This window comes from Hippopotamus amphibius, chromosome 3, assembly GCF_030028045.1.
Source record: "Hippopotamus amphibius kiboko isolate mHipAmp2 chromosome 3, mHipAmp2.hap2, whole genome shotgun sequence".
Lineage (NCBI taxonomy): Eukaryota > Metazoa > Chordata > Mammalia > Artiodactyla > Hippopotamidae > Hippopotamus > Hippopotamus amphibius.
In genome coordinates, this window is record NC_080188.1 from 99,208,341 (window position 1) to 99,230,705 (window position 22,365).

The 22,365-nt window shown below is 59.0% G+C and overlaps 1 protein-coding gene across 1 annotated transcript in view; it reads left to right on the plus strand.

The window, feature by feature from the left end:
- The window catches only part of MUC5AC (mucin 5AC, oligomeric mucus/gel-forming), a 35,685-nt gene extending 13,646 nt beyond the window's left edge, over window positions 1-22,039 (plus strand). The window contains 25 exon segments of the mRNA XM_057726989.1: window positions 548-1,068; window positions 1,140-1,198; window positions 1,283-1,450; window positions 1,493-1,639; window positions 1,722-2,122; window positions 5,837-5,972; window positions 14,322-14,365; window positions 14,647-14,855; window positions 15,363-15,537; window positions 15,927-16,177; window positions 16,292-16,475; window positions 16,963-17,170; window positions 17,621-17,799; window positions 18,092-18,179; window positions 18,280-18,383; window positions 18,563-18,594; window positions 18,995-19,166; window positions 19,492-19,593; window positions 19,724-19,761; window positions 20,141-20,263; window positions 20,340-20,438; window positions 20,744-20,863; window positions 21,026-21,071; window positions 21,145-21,286; window positions 21,772-22,039. Coding sequence (XP_057582972.1) covers window positions 548-1,068; window positions 1,140-1,198; window positions 1,283-1,450; window positions 1,493-1,639; window positions 1,722-2,122; window positions 5,837-5,972; window positions 14,322-14,365; window positions 14,647-14,855; window positions 15,363-15,537; window positions 15,927-16,177; window positions 16,292-16,475; window positions 16,963-17,170; window positions 17,621-17,799; window positions 18,092-18,179; window positions 18,280-18,383; window positions 18,563-18,594; window positions 18,995-19,166; window positions 19,492-19,593; window positions 19,724-19,761; window positions 20,141-20,263; window positions 20,340-20,438; window positions 20,744-20,863; window positions 21,026-21,071; window positions 21,145-21,286; window positions 21,772-22,039 — 4,016 coding nt within the window.
- The last annotated feature ends 326 nt before the right edge of the window (window positions 22,040-22,365 follow it).

A 22,365-nucleotide genomic window follows, 5' to 3' on the forward strand; every position in this document is an offset into this window, starting at 1 on the left:
AACCTGCAGCCAGGAAGGGCCAGCCTCCTCGAGGCTCCCTGGCAGGACCCACGTCCCCAGTTGTGCTCTCAGGGCTGAGAGCAAAGGTGTCCAGGCTGGTTCCCAGGAAGAGGACCATGGGAAGTGCAGCTGGGGAAGCCCTGCCCAGATCCACTGCTGTCCCATTGCCTTGTGCCACACCATGGCCACTCACCTGAGTCCTCACCTCTTCTAAGGGTGCCTTAGGGCCTTATTAGAGTCTCCCCAGAGGGTGAAGAGCCCCTGTACCTCTGGCTTCCTATTCCGGGCAGCAGGCTTCTCTTACACAAGCTCAATTCACCTCTTGACTCAGCTGTGGTGAGCGCTACACTTGCCAGCTGTGGGCACATCCTAGACGCTTGGTGCCCTCTCTCCCAAGTTTCCATCGTGAGCGGAGACAGACAGGCAGACAGATGTGGTGAAATCCCTAGGCAGCCGACATTGACGGAGGGGCAGGCCTGGAGGGGGTGTCCTCAAGGAATGCGGGGAGCCCTGGCCCCGATGCTTGCCCTTTCTCTCCTGCCCTCAGTCGTGAGCTCGACGCTTCCTCCCGGCACGCACCCCAGCCCTTCTGAAAGATCAGCACACACTCCGAGCACAGCCCTGGCCACCACCCCGGGCACATCCCCCGGACCGACGCCTCCCACAGCCTCTGTCTCGCCCTCAACTCCGGTCCCCTGTGGGGAGGAGTGCCAGTGGTCGCTGTGGCTGGACGTCAGCCGTCCGGGACAGGGCAGAGACAGCGGTGACTTCGACACGTTGGAGAACCTCCGTGCCCACGGGTACCAGATTTGCCAAGTGCCGAGGGCTGTAGAGTGCCGAGCTGAGCGTGCCCCCGACGTGCCGCTCGCAGTCTTGGGGCCGCACGTGGAGTGCAGCCCAACGGTGGGGCTGATCTGTTACAACAGGAACCAGACCTCTGGGCACTGTGACAACTACCAGATCAGGGTCCTGTGCTGCTCCCCCCGGGCCTGCGTCTCTAGCACCCCTCCTACAACCTTCAGCACAACTGAAACAGAGCCCATGACAGGAACCCGCGGGGGTACATCTGTGCTGACAGGGGGTACAGCTTCCTCAGCCCCTGTCACCACATCTGGCCCATACACAGTCTCTACTACTAGCAAAATACCTGTCCCAGGTACCTCTACACCTGTCCCAGGTACTACTATACCTGCCCCAGGTACCACTCCTTCTTCCCCAGGCACCTCGACACCTGCCCAAGTTACCTCTACACATGTCCCAGGTACCTCCCCTTCTGCCCCAGGCACCTCGACATCTGTCCCAGGTACATCTACACCTGTCCCAGGTACCTCTATATCTGCCTGGGGTACCACTCCTTCTGCCCCGGGCACCTCTACACCTGCCCCAGGCACCTCTACACCTGCCCAAGGTACCTCTACATCTGCCCCAGGTACCTCTACACCTGTCCCAGGTACCTCCACTTTTGCCCCAGATACCACTCCTTCTGCCCCAGGCATCTCTACACCTGCCCAAGGCACATCTACATCTGTCCCAGGTACCTCTACACCTGTCCCAGGTACCACTATATCTGCCTCAGGTACCACTCCTTCTGCCCCAGGCACCTCTACACCTGCCCAAGGTACCTCTACATCTGTCCCAGGTAACTCTACATCTGTCCCAGGTACCTCTACATCTGCCCCAGGTAGCTTGACAACTGAGAAAACAACCCACTCAACTCCCAGCCAAGCGCCAGTTTCAACCACAGTTTCAACCACAACCTCTGTGTGGACCACAACCCTGGTGCCCACGGAGGTAACCTCATCTGAGCCTATCCCAGTCACCTGTTTACAAGAATCATGCACCTGGACTAAGTGGATTGATGGCAGCTACCCCGGGTCAGGAAGAAACAGTGGAGATTTTGACACTTTTCAGAATCTGAGATCCAAAGGATATAAATTCTGTGCAAACCCCAAGAATGTGGAGTGCCGGGCTGAGTGGTTCCCCAACACCCCACTGCAGGCTCTGGGGCAAGACTTGATCTGTGACAAAAATGTGGGGCTGATTTGCTGGAACAAGAATCAGCAGCCCCCCATCTGCTACAACTATGAAATCAGGATCCTGTGCTGTGAGATGAAGGACCATTGCGGAACAAGGACCACCTCCTCTGCCACACCTGGGACAACTCACAAAACCGCAGGCAAAAAGAGCACAACCCCAGCTCCTACAACCAGTACATCCTCAGCTCCTACAACCAGCACAATCTCTCCTCCTACAACCAGAACAACCCCAGTTTCTACAACCAGCACAACTTCAGCTCCGACAACAAGTACATCCTCAGCTCCTACAATCAGCATATCCTCAGCTCCTACAACCAGCACAACCTCTCCTTCTACAACCAGCACATCCTCAGCTCCTACAACAAGCACATCCTCAGCTCCTACAATCAGCAAATCCTCAGCTTCTACAACAAGCACAACCTCAGCTCCTACATTCAGCATATCCTCAGCTCCTAAAACCAGCAGCACAACCCCAGCTCCTACAACCAGCAGCACAACCTCTGCTCCTACAACCAGTATATCCTCAGCTCCTACAACCAGCACAACCTCTCCTTCTACAACCAGCACAACCTCAGTTCATACAACCACTACATCCACTGCTCCTAGAACTGGCACAATGACAGTTCCTACAACCAACACAACCCCAGCTCCTACAACCAGCACATCCTCAGCTCCTATAACCAACACAACCTCTGCTCCTACAACCAGTGCAAATTCATCCCCTAAAACTGGCACATCCTCAGCTCCTACAACCAACACAACCTCAGCTCCTACAGCCAGCGCAACCTCAGCTCCTACAACCGGCACATCCTCAGCTCCTACAACCAACAAAAGCTCAGCTCCTACAACCAACAAAAGCTCAGCTCCTACAACCAGTGCAACCTCATCTGCTAAAACTGGCACATCCTCAGCTCCTACAACAAGCACAACCCCAGTTCGTACAACCTGTACAACCCCAGCTCCTACAACCAGCACAACCTCAGCTTCTACAACCAGCACATCCTCAGCTCCTACAACCAGCACATCCCCAGCTCCTACAACCAACAAAAGCTCAGCTCCTACAACCAGTGCAACCTCAGCTCCTACAACTAGCACATCCTCAGCTCCTACAACCAGCACAAACCCCGTTCCTACAATCAGCACAACCCCAGCTCCTACAACCAGCAGCACAACCTCTGCACCTACAACCAGAACATCCTCCACTCCTACGACCAGCACAACCCCAATTCCTACCAGCAGAACATCCTCAGCTCCTACAACAAGCACATCCCCAGCTCCTACAACCAACAAAAGCTCAGCTCCTACAAGCAACAAAAGCTCAGCTCCTACAACCAGTGCAACCTCATCTCCTAAAACTGGCACATCCTCAGCTCCTACAACAAGCACAACCCCAGTTCGTACAACCTGTACAACCCCAGCTCCTACAACCAGCACAAAATCAGCTCCTACAACCAGCACATCCTCAGCTCCTAAAACAAGCACAACCCCAGTTCGTACAACCTGTACAACCCCAGTTCCTACAACCAGCACAACCTCAGGTCCTACAACCAGCACATCCTCAGCTCCTACAACCAGCACATCCCCAGCTCCTACAACCAACAAAAGCTCAGCTCCTACAACCAGTGCAACCTCAGCTCCTACAACTAGCACATCCTCAGCTCCTACAACAAGCACAACCCCAGTTCGTACAACCTGTACAACCCCAGCTCCTACAACCAGCACAACCTCAGCTTCTACAACCAGCACATCCTCCACTCCTACAACCAACACAACCTCAGCTCCTACAACCGGCACAACCCCAGCTCCAACAGCCAGCACATCCTCAGCTCCTACAACCAGCACATCCCCAGCTCCTAAAACAAGCACAACCCCAGTTCGTACAACCTGTACAACCCCCGCTCCTGCAACCAGCACAACCTCAGCTTCTACAACCAGCACATCCTCAGCTCCTACAACCAGCACATCCCCAGCTCCTACAACCAACAAAAGCTCAGCTCCTACAACCAGTGCAACCTCAGCTCCTACAACTAGCACATCCTCAGCTCCTACAACAAGCACAACCCCAGTTCGTACAACCTGTACAACCCCAGCTCCTACAAGCAGCACAACCTCAGCTTCTACAACCAGCACATCCTCAGCTCCTACAACCAGTGCAACCTCAGCTCCTACAACTGGCACATCCTCCACTCCTACCACTGGCACAACCCCTACTCCCATGACCAGCACAACCTCAGTTCCTAGAAGCAGGACATCCTCAGCTCCTACAACCAGCACAACCTCTCCTTCTACAACCAGAACAACCCCACTTCCTACAACCAGCACATCCTCCACTCCTACAACCAACACAACCTCAGCTCCTACAACCGGCACAACCCCAGCTCCAACAGCCAGCACATCCTCAGCTCCTACAACCAACAAAAGCTCAGCTCCTACAACCAACAAAAGCTCAGCTCCTACAACCAGTGCAACCTCATCTCCTAAAACTGGCACATCCTCAGCTCCTACAACAAGCACAACCCCAGTTCGTACAACCTGTACAACCCCCGCTCCTACAACCAGCACAACCTCAGCTTCTACAACCAGCACATCCCCAGCTCCTACAACCAGCACATCCCCAGCTCCTACAACCAACAAAAGCTCAGCTCCTACAACCAGTGCAACCTCAGCTCCTACAACTAGCACATCCTCAGCTCCTACAACCAGCACAAACCCCGTTTCTACAATCAGCACAACCCCAGCTCCTACAACCAGCAGCACAACCTCTCCTCCTACAACCAAAACATCCTCCACTCCTATGACCAGCACAACCCCAGTTCCTACAAGCAGAACATCCTCAGCTCCTACAACCAGCACATCCCCAGCTCCTACAACCAACAAAAGCTCAGCTCCTACAACCAGTGCAACCTCAGCTCCTACAACTAGCACATCCTCAGCTCCTACAACAAGCACAACCCCAGTTCGTACAACCTGTACAACCCCAGCTCCTACAAGCAGCACAACCTCAGCTTCTACAACCAGCACATCCTCAGCTCCTACAACCAGTGCAACCTCAGCTCCTACAACTGGCACATCCTCCATTCCTACCACTGGCACAACCCCCACTCCCATGACCAGCACAACCCCAGTTCCTAGAAGCAGAACATCCTCAGCTCCTACAACCAGCACAACCTCTCCTTCTACAACCAGAACAACCCCACTTCCAACAACCAGCACATCCTCCACTCCTACAACCAACACAACCTCAGCTCCTACAACCGGCACAACCCCAGCTCCAACAGCCAGCACTTCCTCAGCTCCTACAACCAACAAAAGCTCAGCTCCTACAACCAGTGCAACCTCATCTCCTAAAACTGGCACATCCTCAGCTCCTACAACAAGCACAACCCCAGTTCGTACAACCTGTACAACCCCCGCTCCTACAACCAGCACAACCTCAGCTTCTACAACCAGCACATCCCCAGCTCCTACAACCAGCACATCCCCAGCTCCTACAACCAACAAAAGCTCAGCTCCTACAACCAGTGCAACCTCAGCTCCTACAACTAGCACATCCTCAGCTCCTACAACCAGCACAAACCCCGTTTCTACAATCAGCACAACCCCAGCTCCTACAACCAGCAGCACAACCTCTGCTCCTACAACCAGAACATCCTCCACTCCTACGACCAGCACAACCCCAGTTGCTACAAGCAGAACATCCTCAGCTCCTACAACAAGCACATCCCCAGCTCCTACAACCAACAAAAGCTCAGCTCCTACAACCAGTGCAACCTCAGCTCCTACAACTAGCACATCCTCAGCTCCTACAACAAGCACAACCCCAGTTCGTACAACCTGTACAACCCCAGCTCCTACAACCAGCACAACCTCAGCTTCTACAACCAGCACATCCTCAGCTCCTACAACCAGTGCAACCTCAGCTCCTACAACTGGCACATCCTCCACTCCTACCACTGGCACAACCCCTACTCCCATGACCAGCACAACCCCAGTTCCTAGAAGCAGGACATCCTCAGCTCCTACAACCAGCACAACCTCTCCTTCTACAACCAGAACAACCCCACTTCCTACAACCAGCACATCCTCCACTCCTACAACCAACACAACCTCAGCTCCTACAACCGGCACAACCCCAGCTCCAACAGCCAGCACATCCTCAGCTCCTACAACCAACAAAAGCTCAGCTCCTACAACCAACAAAAGCTCAGCTCCTACAACCAGTGCAACCTCATCTCCTAAAACTGGCACATCCTCAGCTCCTACAACAAGCACAACCCCAGTTCGTACAACCTGTACAACCCCCGCTCCTACAACCAGCACAACCTCAGCTTCTACAACCAGCACATCCCCAGCTCCTACAACCAGCACATCCCCAGCTCCTACAACCAACAAAAGCTCAGCTCCTACAACCAGTGCAACCTCAGCTCCTACAACTAGCACATCCTCAGCTCCTACAACCAGCACAAACCCCGTGTCTACAATCAGCACAACCCCAGCTCCTACAACCAGCAGCACAACCTCTGCACCTACAACGAGAACATCCTCCACTCCTACGACCAGCACAACCCCAGTTCCTACAAGCAGAACATCCTCAGCTCCTACAACCAGCACATCCCCAGCTCCTACAACCAAGAAAAGCTCAGCTCCTACAGCCAGTGCAACCTCAGCTCCTACAACTAGCACATCCTCAGCTCCTACAGCAAGCACAACCCCAGTTCGTACAACCTGTACAACCCCAGCTCCTACAACCAGCACAACCTCAGCTTCTACAACCAGCACATCCTCAGCTCCTACAACCAGTGCAACCTCAGCTCCTACAACTGGCACATCCTCCACTCCTACCACTGGCACAACCCCCACTCCCATGACCAGCACAACCCCAGTTCCTAGAAGCAGAACATCCTCAGCTCCTACAACCAGCACAACCTCTCCTTCTACAACCAGAACAACCCCACTTCCAACAACTAGCACATCCTCCACTCCTACAACCAACACAACCTCAGCTCCTACAACCGGCACAACCCCAGCTCCAACAGCCAGCACTTCCTCAGCTCCTACAACCAACAAAAGCTCAGCTCCTACAACCAGTGCAACCTCATCTCCTAAAACTGGCACATCCTCAGCTCCTACAACAAGCACAACCCCAGTTCGTACAACCTGTACAACCCCCGCTCCTACAACCAGCACAACCTCAGCTTCTACAACCAGCACATCCCCAGCTCCTACAACCAGCACATCCCCAGCTCCTACAACCAACAAAAGCTCAGCTCCTACAACCAGTGCAACCTCAGCTCCTACAACTAGCACATCCTCAGCTCCTACAACCAGCACAAACCCCGTTTCTACAATCAGCACAACCCCAGCTCCTACAACCAGCAGCACAACCTCTGCTCCTACAACCAGAACATCCTCCACTCCTACGACCAGCACAACCCCAGTTCCTACAAGCAGAACATCCTCAGCTCCTACAACTAGCACATCCCCAGCTCCTACAACCAAAAAAAGCTCAGCTCCTACAACCAGTGCAACCTCAGCTCCTACAACTAGCACATCCTCAGCTCCTACAACAAGCACAACCCCAGTTCGTACAACCTGTACAACCCCAGCTCCTACAACCAGCACAACCTCAGCTTCTACAACCAGCACATCCTCAGCTCCTACAACCAGTGCAACCTCAGCTCCTACAACTGGCACATCCTCCACTCCTACCACTGGCACAACCCCTACTCCCATGACCAGCACAACCCCAGTTCCTAGAAGCAGGACATCCTCAGCTCCTACAACCAGCACAACCTCTCCTTCTACAACCAGAACAACCCCACTTCCTACAACCAGCACATCCTCCACTCCTACAACCAACACAACCTCAGCTCCTACAACCGGCACAACCCCAGCTCCAACAGCCAGCACATCCTCAGCTCCTACAACCAGCACATCCCCAGCTCCTACAACCAACAAAAGCTCAGCTCCTACAACCAGTGCAACCTCATCTCCTAAAACTGGCACATCCTCAGCTCCTACAACAAGCACAACCCCAGTTCGTACAACCTGTACAACCCCCGCTCCTACAACCAGCACAACCTCAGCTTCTACAACCAGCACATCCCCAGCTCCTACAACCAGCACATCCCCAGCTCCTACAACCAACAAAAGCTCAGCTCCTACAACCAGTGCAACCTCAGCTCCTACAACTAGCACAACCCCAGCTCCTACAACCAGCAGCACAACCTCTGCACCTACAACCAGAACATCCTCCACTCCTATGACCAGCACAACCCCAGTTCCTACAAGCAGAACATCCTCAGCTCCTACAACCAACAAAAGCTCAGCTCCTACAACCAACAAAAGCTCAGCTCCTACAACCAGTGCAACCTCAGCTCCTACAACTAGCACATCCTCAGCTCCTACAACAAGCACAACCCCAGTTCGTACAACCTGTACAACCCCAGCTCCTACAACCAGCACAACCTCAGCTTCTACAACCAGCACATCCTCAGCTCCTACAACCAGTGCAACCTCAGCTCCTACAACTGGCACATCCTCCACTCCTACCACTAGCACAACCCCCACTCCCATGACCAGCACAACCCCAGTTCCTAGAAGCAGAACATCCTCAGCTCCTACAACCAGCACAACCTCTCCTTCTACAACCAGAACAACCCCACTTCCTACAACCAGCACATCCTCCACTCCTACAACCAACACAACCTCAGGTCCTACAACCGGCACAACCCCAGCTCCAACAGCCAGCACTTCCTCAGCTCCTACAACCAACAAAAGCTCAGCTCCTACAACCAACAAAAGCTCAGCTCCTACAACCAGTGCAACCTCATCTCCTAAAACTGGCACATCCTCAGCTCCTACAACAAGCACAACCCCAGTTCGTACAACCTGTACAACCCCAGCTCCTACAACCAGCACAACCTCAGCTCCTACAACCAGTGCAACCTCAGCTCCTACAACTGGCACATCCTCCACTCCTACCACTGGCACAACCCCCACTCCCATGACCAGCACAACCCCAGTTCCTAGAAGCAGAACATCCTCAGCTCCTACAACCAGCACTACCTCTCCTTCTACAACCAGAACAACCCCACTTCCTACAACCAGCACATCCTCCACTCCTACAACCAACACAACCTCAGCTCCTACAACTGGCACAACCCCAGCTCCAACAGCCAGCACATCCTCAGCTCCTACAACCAACAAAAGCTCAGCTCCTACAACCAACAAAAGCTCAGCTCCTACAACCAGTGCAACCTCATCTCCTAAAACTGGCACATCCTCAGCTCCTACAACAAGCACAACCCCAGTTCGTACAACCTGTACAACCCCCGCTCCTGCAACCAGCACAACCTCAGCTTCTACAACCAGCACATCCTCAGCTCCTACAACCAGCACATCCCCAGCTCCTACAACCAACAAAAGCTCGGCTCCTACAACCAGTGCAACCTCAGCTCCTACAACTAGCACATCCTCAGCTCCTACAACAAGCACAACCCCAGTTCGTACAACCTGTACAACCCCAGCTCCTACAAGCAGCACAACCTCAGCTTCTACAACCAGCACATCCTCAGCTCCTACAACCAGTGCAACCTCAGCTCCTACAACTGGCACATCCTCCACTCCTACCACTGGCACAACCCCTACTCCCATGACCAGCACAACACCAGTTCCTAGAAGCAGGACATCCTCAGCTCCTACAACCAGCACAACCTCTCCTTCTACAACCAGAACAACCCCACTTCCTACAACCAGCACATCCTCCACTCCTACAACCAACACAACCTCAGCTCCTACAACCGGCACAACCCCAGCTCCAACAGCCAGCACATCCTCAGCTCCTACAACCAACAAAAGCTCAGCTCCTACAACCAACAAAAGCTCAGCTCCTACAACCAGTGCAACCTCATCTCCTAAAACTGGCACATCCTCAGCTCCTACAACAAGCACAACCCCAGTTCGTACAACCTGTACAACCCCCGCTCCTACAACCAGCACAACCTCAGCTTCTACAACCAGCACATCCCCAGCTCCTACAACCAGCACATCCCCAGCTCCTACAACCAACAAAAGCTCAGCTCCTACAACCAGTGCAACCTCAGCTCCTACAACTAGCACATCCTCAGCTCCTACAACCAGCACAAACCCCGTTTCTACAATCAGCACAACCCCAGCTCCTACAACCAGCAGCACAACCTCTGCTCCTACAACCAGAACATCCTCCACTCCTACGACCAGCACAACCCCAGTTCCTACAAGCAGAACATCCTCAGCTCCTACAACCAGCACATCCCCAGCTCCTACAACCAACAAAAGCTCAGCTCCTACAACCAGTGCAACCTCAGCTCCTACAACTAGCACATCCTCAGCTCCTACAACAAGCACAACCCCAGTTCGTACAACCTGTACAACCCCAGCTCCTACAACCAGCACAACCTCAGCTTCTACAACCAGCACATCCTCAGCTCCTACAACCAGCACATCCCCAGCTCCTACAACCAACAAAAACTCAGCTCCTACAACCAGCACATCCTCAGCTCCTACAACCAGCACATCCCCAGCTCCTACAACCAACAAAAGCTCAGCTCCTACAACCAGCACAACCTCAGCTTCTACAACCAGCACATCCTCAGCTCCTACAACCAGTGCAACCTCAGCTCCTACAACTGGCGCATCCTCCACTCCTACCACTGGCACAACCCCTACTCCCATGACCAGCACAACCCCAGTTCCTAGAAGCAGGACATCCTCAGCTCCTACAACCAGCACAACCTCTCCTTCTACAACCAGAACAACCCCACTTCCTACAACCAGCACATCCTCCACTCCTACAACCAACACAACCTCAGCTCCTACAACCGGCACAACCCCAGCTCCAACAGCCAGCACATCCTCAGCTCCTACAACCAGCACATCCCCAGCTCCTACAACCAACAAAAGCTCAGCTCCTACAACCAGTGCAACCTCATCTCCTAAAACTGGCACATCCTCAGCTCCTACAACAAGCACAACCCCAGTTCGTACAACCTGTACAACCCCCGCTCCTACAACCAGCACAACCTCAGCTTCTACAACCAGCACATCCTCAGCTCCTACAACCAGCACATCCCCAGCTCCTACAACCAACAAAAGCTCAGCTCCTACAACCAGTGCAACCTCAGCTCCTACAACTAGCACATCCTCAGCTCCTACAACAAGCACAACCCCAGTTCGTACAACCTGTACAACCCCAGCTCCTACAAGCAGCACAACCTCAGCTTCTACAACCAGCACATCCTCAGCTCCTACAACCAGTGCAACCTCAGCTCCTACAACTGGCACATCCTCCACTCCTACCACTGGCACAACCCCCACTCCCATGACCAGCACAACCCCAGTTCCTAGAAGCAGAACATCCTCAGCTCCTACAACCAGCACAACCTCTCCTTCTACAACCAGAACAACCCCACTTCCAACAACCAGCACATCCTCCACTCCTACAACCAACACAACCTCAGCTCCTACAACCGGCACAACCCCAGCTCCAACAGCCAGCACTTCCTCAGCTCCTACAACCAACAAAAGCTCAGCTCCTACAACCAGTGCAACCTCATCTCCTAAAACTGGCACATCCTCAGCTCCTACAACAAGCACAACCCCAGTTCGTACAACCTGTACAACCCCAGTTCCTACAACCAGCACAACCTCAGCTTCTACAACCAGCACATCCTCAGCTCCTACAACCAGCACATCCCCAGCTCCTACAACCAACAAAAGCTCAGCTCCTACAACCAGCACAGCCTCAGCTTCTACAACCAGCACATCCCCAGCTCCTACAATCAACAAAAGCTCAGCTCCTACAACCAGTGCAACCTCATCTCCTAAAACTGGCACATCCTCAGCTCCTACAACAAGCACAACCCCAGTTCGTACAACCTGTACAACCCCCACTCCTGCAACCAGCACAACCTCAGCTTCTACAACCAGCACATCCTCAGCTCCTACAACCAGCACATCCCCAGCTCCTACAACCAACAAAAGCTCAGCTCCTACAACCAGTGCAACCTCAGCTCCTACAACTAGCACATCCTCAGCTCCTACAACCAGCACATCCCCAGCTCCTACAACCAACAAAAGCTCAGCTCCTACAACCAGCACAACCTCAGCATCTACAACCAGCACATCCTCAGCTCCTACAACCAGCACATCTCCAGCTCCTACAACCAACAAAAGCTCAGCTCCTACAACCAGTGCAACCTCAGCTCCTACAACTAGCACATCCTCAGCTCCTACAACTAGCACAACCCCAGTTCGTACAACCTGTACAACCCCAGCTCCTACAACCAGCACAACCTCAGCTTCTACAACCAGCACCTCCTCAGCTCCTACAACCAGTGCAACCTCAGCTCCTACAACTGGCACATCCTCCACTCCTACCACTGGCACAACCCCCACTCCCATGACCAGCACAACCCCAGTTCCTAGAAGCGGAACATCCTCAGCTCCTACAACCAGCACAACCTCTCCTTCTACAACCAGAACAACCCCACTTCCTACAACCAGCACATCCTCCACTCCTACAACCAACACAACCTCAGCTCCTACAACCGGCACAACCCCAGCTCCAACAGCCAGCACATCCTCAGCTCCTACAACCAACAAAAGCTCAGCTCCTACAACCAACAAAAGCTCAGCTCCTACAACCAGTGCAACCTCATCTCCTAAAACTGGCACATCCTCAGCTCCTACAACAAGCACAACCCCAGTTCGTACAACCTGTACAACCCCTGCTCCTACAACCAGCACAAGCACAGCTTCTACAACCAGCACATCCTCAGCTCCTACAACTAGCACATCTCCAGCTCCTACAACCAACAAAAGCTCAGCTCCTACAACCAGTGCAACCTCAGCTCCTACAACTAGCACATCCTCAGCTCCTACAACCAGCACAAACCCCGTTTCTACAACCAGCACAACCCCAGCTCCTACAACCAGCAGCACAACCTCTGCACCTACAACCAGAACATCCTCCACTCCTACGACCAGCACAACCCCAGTTCCTACAAGCAGAACATCCTCAGCTCCTACAACCAGCACATCCCCAGCTCCTACAACCAACAAAAGCTCAGCTCCTACAAGCAACAAAAGCTCAGCTCCTACAACCAGTGCAACCTCATCTCCTAAAACTGGCACATCCTCAGCTCCTACAACAAGCACAACCCAAGTTCGTACAACCTGTACAACCCCAGCTCCTACAACCAGCACAACCTCAGCTCCTACAACCAGCACATCCTCAGCTCCTACAACAAGCACAACCCCAGTTCGTACAACCTGTACAACCCCAGCTCCTACAACCAGCACAACCTCAGCTTCTACAACCAGCACATCCTCAGCTCCTACAACCAGTGCAACCTCAGCTCCTACAACTGGCACATCCTCCACTCCTACCAATGGCACAACCCCTATTCCCATGACCAGCACAACCCCAGTTCCTAGAAGCAGGACATCCTCAGCTCCTACAACCAGCACAACCTCTCCTTCTACAACCAGAACAACCCCACTTCCTACAACCAGCACATCCTCCACTCCTACAACCAACACAACCTCAGCTCCTACAACCGGCACAACCCCAGCTCCAACAGCCAGCACATCCTCAGCTCCTACAACCAACAAAAGCTCAGCTCCTACAACCAACAAAAGCTCAGCTCCTACAACCAGTGCAACCTCATCTCCTAAAACTGGCACATCCTCAGCTCCTACAACAAGCACAACCCCAGTTCGTACAACCTGTACAACCCCCGCTCCTACAACCAGCACAACCTCAGCTTCTACAACCAGCACATCCTCAGCTCCTACAACCAGCACATCCCCAGCTCCTACAACCAACAAAAGCTCAGCTCCTACAACCAGTGCAACCTCAGCTCCTACAACTAGCACATCCTCAGCTCCTACAACCAGCACAAACCCCGTTTCTACAACCAGCACAACCCCAGCTCCTACAACCAGCAGCACAACCTCTGCACCTACAACCAGAACATCCTCCACTCCTACGACCAGCACAACCCCAGTTCCTACAAGCAGAACATCCTCAGCTCCTACAACCAGCACATCCTCAGCTCCTACGACCAACAAAAGCTCAGCTCCTACAACCAGCGCAACCTCAGCTCCTACAACCAGCACATCCTCAACTCCTACAACTGTCACCTGTGTTACTGCCTTCGTGACTTCAAGTCCCAAATCCTCACTCCCTCCGGAGTCCACTGTTTCCTTGGTGACCTCGACCAGCTCAGCAGTGCCCCCCACCCCCACGTGCTACTGCAGTGTGGCCCACAGGCTCTACCGTGCAGGTACGTGCACTCAACTTGGGTGTGTGTTGGGTTCTGACCCTGGTCACTGGTGTCCTGTTCCCAGAGCTACAGTGGAGGGGAGAGGCAGTAGTGTCTTGACTTTGCAACTGGCTAGGTCTTGTGTACAGCAAGGCAGTAAGCTGTCTCTGAGGATATGCCTTTACATCTGGGAAGGAAGGCCACCTGCCAGGCCAGCCCCCAGGTGGACCAGCAGCATGTTTAGAGCCCCTCCCGGAGTCACCTCCTGACTCTGCTAGTGCCTCCTGTTCCTTTTCTCCCAGGATCTATCATTTACCAGGAGACCGACCTCTCCGGCCACTGCTATTACTCCATTTGCAACCTGGACTGCCACGTGGTCAGGCGGAGCGACCACACTTGTCCCACCAGCACGCCGCCTCCTGCCCCGACCCCCTCCCCACCCGTGTCCTCCCCTTCTACCTCCGCATCTGTCACTCAGCAAGGATGCCCAAATGCAGTCCCCCCACGAACGGTAACCTCACCTTTCCTGCCCTTCTCAGGGGCCCAGGGGGGCCAGGGCGGGGCCCTCAGCATCATTCCCTACAGGCTGTGGCCTCAGGTGTGTGTGCAGGTTGGTCACCCCTGGGCTGATGTGGGCTGACCGTGGCGAATGGCCATGTCCGGTCCCCCAGAATTTTGGGAAGGGGGTGCCAGGAGCCTGGGCCCGAGGTTGGGGCTCTATTGCCTATAATGGGGGCAGGGTAGGCGGCCGAAGCCCTGGACCGTCTCACAGCCAAGGGGTGGAGACAGTGGGTGGGGAACAGGGCGGAGCGGGCAGAGGGGGAAGGGGTGACTTTCAACCCCTGGGACCCCCCAGCCAGCTGGTGCTCAGGGGCGGGATGGGGGAGGAGAGGCCTGGCGTGAGTGCTGGTCCCAATCCCGGTGACTCTTCTCTCCGGGGAGACCCAGGTGAGCTCTGAGCCCTGAGTGGTGGGCACCAGGTGGGGGTGAGGCCCTGCAGCTGTCTTTGCTTCCACAGAAAGGCGAAACCTGGGCCATGCCCAACTGCTCTGAGGCCACCTGCGAGGGCAACGGGGTCATCACTGTGAAACCACGCCACTGTCCGAAGGTGAAGGAGCCGACCTGCACCAACGGCTACCCCGCTGTGAAGGTGGCCGACCAGGAAGGCTGCTGCTCAAACTACGAGTGCCAGTGTGAGCGGGTGCTGGGGCCGGGTGGGGCCAGAGGGACAGCGGCGGAGAAGGCGGGATGGAATCCGGTTGGACCCAGGAAGGACTTCCCAAGATGAGGGCAGCAGCGACCCAGCCTCCCCCCACCCCTGGGGTGCCGGGCAGAAGCCCGCCGGAGCCCAGGGCCCCTGGGGGCTGCATAGGCATGAGGAAGGGGAGGGAGTCTGGGCCCACCTCTCGGCCACTCCGGGCACCTACTGGACAGGGTTCTGGGCGGTGCCGGCGCCTGGGTCCTGGCGGCAGAGTGGTCCCCTGTTGCCCTGGGTGTGGGGCACGCGTGAGCCTGGGGGAGCCCCGGGGCAGCGGGGGGGGGGCCGCCATGCGGCCACGTGAGGCGGCCTCTCCACCCGCAGGCGTGTGCAGCGGCTGGGGCGACCCGCACTACATCACGTTCGACGGCACATACTACCCGTTCTTGGACAACTGCACATACGTGCTGGTGCAGCAGATCGTGCCTGTGTTCGGGCACTTCCGGGTGCTGGTGGACAATTACTTCTGCGACTCCGAGGACGGGCTGTCCTGCCCACAGTCCATCATCGTCGAGTACCAGCAGGACCGCGTTGTGCTGACCCGCAAGCCCGTCCGAGGGGTGATGACCAACGAGGTGGGGACGCCGCCTGGGCAGCCCCCTCGTGTGCCGGGCGGGCGCGGGCGCCGGGCGCTGGCTGATCGCCCCCCTCCCCACCGGTTCTCTTCCCCTCCCTGCGTCACCGTCTAGATCCTCTTCAACGGCGAGGTGGTCCAACCCGGATTCCAGGAGGACGGCATCGTGGTTTCCCAGCTGGGCATCAGGATGTACGTGACCGTCCCCGCCCTGGGCGTCCAGATCATGTTCAGCGGCCTCATATTCTCCGTGAGGGTGCCTTTCAGCACGTTCGCCAACAACACAGAGGGGCAGTGCGGTGAGTGCCCCGCCCGGCCCCGCCCTCGCCCCGCCCCGCCCCCGCCCTCCGGACCGACTCCGGGCCCTTTCCCAGCTCCTTAAACGTGGCTGAGCGAGTCCCGCGTGAGAACGGTCGGCCTGGGGTGTGTCCCTCCGGGAACCGAGTTCCTGCCTGGGGGTGAGGCCGCCCGCATGGCACTGGGCCTGCGGGCGGTTCTACTTTCCGGCTGCACCAAGAATGTGCGGCCACTCATCCCAGGGGCCCGGCCCGTGGCCCACACCTGAGGCCCACACCTGTCCTCCTCCAATGGGCACTGCCCCAGGTTCTGGCCTCTTGGAGGCAATAGGAAGCACAGGGAAGTCAGGGGGCAGGTCCCACAGCAACCTGTTGAGTGCTGCCCGGAGATGCTGAGGCCCGACCCACAGCTCAGGGACGCTGAGCCCCACGGGAGGGTGCAGGTGGCTCCGCTGTCCTCAGCTGCCTGACTGTCGTCTCCACGCCCCAGGCACCTGCACCAATGACCAGAAGGATGAGTGCCGCCTACCTGGGGGGGCGGTGGTGTCCTCCTGCTCTGATATGGCTGGCCACTGGAACGTGACATACCCGGGTCAGCCATCCTGCCACAGGCCTCCCCTGACGCCCACCACAGTTGAGCCCCGGACCCTGCCCACCTCGTCCCCACCTTCGCCAGTCTGCCAGCTAATCCTGAGCGAGTGAGATTCCCAGGCAGGGCTCAGGGCGGGGGGAGTCGAGTAGCCCTGCTGACCCCATGCTTCTGGGGTGACGGGCAGAAGTGGGCCTGCAGGGGGGCCCTGAAGGAGAAGGGGTCACAGCTGCTGGAATGCCTGGCACGGTGCCCCGTGGGGCTGGCAGTGGGTCAGCCTCGGGGGCTCTGCGGCAGCTCATGGTGGGTCTGGGTGTAAGTCCTCAGCCAGCGGCAGCACCCAGGTGTGCAGGGCACGGGGGCCCAGCAGAGAATTTGCAGAAAGAAAGCTGTGTTGCAGCTGGGCACCCTCCCTGCCGCACACAGATCGTCCCAGAGGCCGGGGTCCCTTGGGTTCGCCCAGCGACGCCCCACTTTGGGGCCCTTTGGTAGGGAAAGCCTGCAGCCTGGCAGCCACTCCTTGGAGCTGCTCCACGACCCGTGTGTCCCCGCACTGCAGGGTCTTCGAGCCATGCCACGCGGTGATCCCCCCGCAGCCTTACTATCAAGGTTGTCTCTTTGACCACTGCCACATGCCTGGCACGGACGTGCTGTGCTCCAGCCTGGAGCTGTACGCCGTCCTCTGTGCGTCCCACGGCGTGTGCATCCACTGGCGGGACCAGACCAACCATACGTGCTGTGAGTGCCCCCCTGCCACGAAGCACCCCGTCCCGCTGGGCGATGGCATCCGTGGGTGGGCTTGGGTGGACAGGGGGGCTTCCAGGAGGAGGAGGGTTGTGCCCAGGATGGAGTGCATTTGTTTTCTGGAGGGACAAGAAGGGGCAAATGGGTCAGAGCGCCTGAGCCCAGGGCGGTACAGGGCACACAGCTGGTGCCGGGACCAAGAGCTCGGCCACCCCAGCCACGGGGCCCAGGCCAGGGCTCCTGCTCAGGCCCTCTGGCCTCAGGTGTGGCCTCACCCTCCGCACAGCCTTCACCTGCCCCGCGGACAAGGAGTACCGGTCCTGCGGCCCGTCCAGCCCTTCCTACTGTTACATGAACGACAGCACCAGTGCCCTGTAAGCCCCTGCCCTCTCCCCCCGGGAACACCCGCCCACGTCCCCAGGCCTCCTCTGCCTGCCCTGGAGGCCACAGCCCGCTCACCATCTGCTCCCGCAGGGCCCTCTGGGAGGCCGGGCCCATCACGGAAGGCTGTTTCTGCCCCGAAGGCACGGTGCTCTTCAGCTCGAGCTCGGAGGTCTGCGTGCCCGCCAACTGCAGCAGTAGGTCCCGGGGCTGGGCTGGGGCTTCCTTCCACGCACGGCCCCCTTGGGGTCTGCCCTTCCCAGCCAGACCTGGGCTTTCCACCACAGCCTGGGTCCCCCCAGCCCCCGGCCCTGGCTCTGCCCGTGACGGACTGGGGACCGTGCCGGCCCAGCGGTGAACTCCTCTCTCCCTCCAGGTTGCCTGGGGCCCCACGGGGAGCCTGTGGAGGTGAGTGTGGCACCCTCTGGGGGCTGAGAGGACAGGCAAGCAGGGGGCCAGGGTTTCCCCAGCAAGACTGCATGCCAGGCTTCCACGCACAGCTCTGGAGGAGGGTGGGTGCTGGCCCCAAGGCTGGCCTCGCCCCACCCTCCCCGGAGACCCCCTCCCACCCTGCTCCCACAGAGCGAAGGTGTGGGCGGCGGGGAGGGAGGCCGGTCACCCACGTGACCCCCTCCCTCCCTCCTCCTGGCCCCCACGGGCCTGCCAGAGCCCCCTCACCAGCCCTCAGCCACACCCACCCCCTTGAAGACCCCCAGCAGGCCCTCAGCCATGGGCTCTGGCTGCCTCTGCCTCTGCCGCGGACAGGCGGGTGACTGACAGCCCGGCTCCCTTGTCCCACCCCCGACAGCCCGGCCGCACCATCAGCGTGGACTGTCAGGAGTGCACCTGCGAGGGTAGCAGCCAGGCCATGAGCTGCCAGGCTCGGCCCTGCCCCCCGCCCCCCGCCTGCCACGCGCCCGGCTTCGTGCCTGTGCCCGCGGCTCTGCAGACCGGCCAGTGCTGTCCCCAGTACAGCTGCGGTGAGCCCCAGGCCGGGTGGGACTCAGGGCTGGCCAGCTTTGCCCCGAAGGGTCCCAAGGTGCTGGCACCTGGGGGCACACACTGGGAGGGTGGGGGGCACACCTGCCCCCACGTGGCCTCAGCGGCTGACCCCCAGCAGGAAGGCTCAGGAGTGGAGGCACCAAGGAGCTCAGGGCCGACCTGGTCCCCGAGACGGTGGGCACCCCCTGGAGAGCCTACCACCTGCTCACTGGGTGGTCAGCACTCCTAGAGACCCTGGGGTGGGGGATGGCACTCAGGCTGGGGTGGAGGGCAGGGCCCTGACAACCCTTCTGCCCCCTGCAGTCTGCAACACCAAGCACTGCCCCACGCCCGTGGACTGTCCGGAAGGCTCCCACTCCACCCTGACCTACGAGGAGGGGGCTTGCTGCCCCACGCAGAACTGCAGTGAGTGTCCGGGCTGCGCGGGGCCGGGCTGGGGAGGAGCCGCGGTGGTGGGCGCGGGCTGCGGCTGCAGGGCGGCTGGGGACCCAGGGGAGGGCGGGGGCTCTGCAGGTGCGCTCTCTCCCCTGCGCAGACTGGACCCTCTGCAGCGTCAACGGCACCTTGTACCAGGTAAGCACGGCCGCAGCTCAGGACCCGTGGTTCGCAGGGCCCCCCCGCCCTGTCCTGCCGGCTGCGCCCCGGGGCTGCGTCCCTGAGGGCCCGGGGGCCTTTGGAGCAGCAGTGGGCTCTCCTGAGACCACCACCCCCGTCCTGAACTTGACGAGGCCCCCAGCCTCGCTCTACCCCGGCCGCGTCCCCCGGAGCGTGTGACCTCCTTGGAGACGCAGCCTTGGGGCTCTGTGCCCAAGACTGGGACCCCCACCAGGGGGCACTCCGGAGGGTCCCTCAGGGGGAAGAGCGGGCCTGGCAGGACCAGGCCTGGCGGGGGCATCTGGGAGGGCGGGGCCCCAGGCCTGGCCAGCTGACACGGTCACCCTGACGGCCTCAGCCCGGCGCCATCGTCTCCTCAAACCTGTGCGAAAAGTGTTGGTGCGATTTGCCCGGCGGCCGCCAGTCGGACACGTTCACGATCAGCTGTGAGACCCAGACGTGCGGCACCCGCTGCCCCGTGGTGAGTGCCCCCCCGCCCCCGCCCCCCAGCCCGCCAGCGCCCAGCCAGGGCTCAGGCCACTCCCTGCCTCCCTCAGGGCTTCGTGTACCAGCCGCGGAGCGGGCAGTGCTGCGGACAGTGCGTGCAGGTGGCCTGTGTCATGACCACCAGCGACAGCCCTGCCCAGCTCTTCTACGTGAGTCGTGGCCAGAGGGCCTTGGGGTGGGCTCTGGGCGGGGCTGCCACGGGCTCCGGGGGGCCAGCCCCGGCCCTGCACGGGGCGCTGGGCATGCCCAACGACAGCAGGAGCGCTGGGTGGCGGCGTCCTGATGCACCGGGGCCCCTGGGGAGCTGTCCGTGCGAGGCAGGCACGCCGCGGAGGCAGCGGGAGCCCCCGGAGGCCCATGGGCTGCGAGCTGACAGAGGGACAGACACAGCCCCTCCCCTGCCGGAGGGGGGCCCTGGGGGTGGCCCCTCACCTGCCTGCCGGCCCCCCTGCAGCCCGGCGAGTCCTGGTCAGACCCCGGGAACCACTGTGTGACACACGCGTGTGAGAAGCACCAGGACGGGCTCGTGGTGGTGACCACGAAGAAGGCGTGTGCCCCGCTCAGCTGCTCTGTGGTGAGTCCCGGGAGCCCGCCCGCCTGCCCTGCCCGGGGCATCGACAGCAGCCATGGGAGGATCCAGCCCTGGACAGGACGGCCACGGTCGGCCTGGGGCAGTGGGGCAGGGGCACCGCCCTCCTGCGTCCCCGCCACGCAAATGGCATCTTTGTCCGCACAGGACGAGGCTCGGCTGAGCGAGGACGGCTGCTGCCTCTCCTGCCCCCAGAACCGTGAGTGGGAGTGTCTGCGGCGGGAGGGGGACGCGGGGGGTGTGGCACCCAGCCGGGGCTGACCTCTCCCCCCCACCCCCGTGTCCCTCCCCAGGTTCGACCTGTGCCGTGTACCACAAGCTCCAGGTCCTCCAGCAGCGGGGCTGCAGCTCCACGGGGCCCGTGCGCCTCAGCTACTGCCAGGGCGACTGCGGGGACACCACCTCCATGTACGTGAGCCCCTGCACAGGGGGCAGACCCGCACCCCACCTCCCACAGAGGGCTCCTGCAGGGCCGGCATCCGGACGTGGCTGCGCCTGCCCAGAGCTCGGGGCAGGCAGACGAGGCCCGGGATGGGGTAGGGACAGGACGGGGGGGCCGGGGGCCAGGGATGGCGGCTCGTGGCCTGTCCGGAATGACGCTCTTCTACTTACTGAGACCTCGAACTCGGGGTGCCTGTTGGTGACTTGCTGGTCAACTGGTTGGTGAGAGTCTGCCAGGCCCCGCCCTAGCCCTCGGGGGCTTGGAAAAGCCACAGGGGCAACTCGGCTGCTGTCACCGGCACGCGGGAGCCACTGTTAAATGCCGCCTGTGTGCCTCTATCCCAGGCGGCCGTCACGGTGCCATCTGGCCGTGGGGCCTCTTCGGGGCCTGTGGGAGGCGGGAGGTAGGGGGGTGGCGCGTGGCGGTGGCGCTAAGTGGGCCCTGCCCACAGGTACTCTCTGGAGGCCAACACCATGGAGCACAAGTGCAGGTGCTGCCAGGAGCTGCGGGTTTCTCTGAGGAACGTGACCCTGCACTGCGAGGACGGCTCCAGCCGGGCCTTCAGCTACACAGAGGTGGACGAGTGTGGCTGTGTGGGCCTGCAGTGCGACTCCCACAGCGGCCTCGGCCACTCAGAGCAGGCGGAGCCGGAGCAGAGCCAGGGGACGGGGCCCAGGCGCCGGAGAAGAGGGGCCCCGGGGCCCCGGCCTCTGCAGTAGATAGGCCCGGTGGCCACCCCCCTGGACAGGCCCACAAGAAAGTTTTTATTCGCTGACATCTCGGCCTCCAAGGCCCGTGGAAGCTGAGCCCCGGTCCAGGTGACCCAAACCTAGGACGCACTGTCCACCCCCTCGTCCCTCTCAGGGTCTGGCGGCCCCGGGTGTGCGGTGGCTGCCTGCTCAGGGCCAGCCCAGGTGAGCAGGGCGGGGGGGGGGGGTGCCCTGGCTGTGGTGCAGCCGCAGGAGCCAAGCCTCAGCACCGCGTAAGCACCTGACCCACACGGTCCCGCAGACGAGGTGACTGACAACTCCGCCGGCCACCGGGA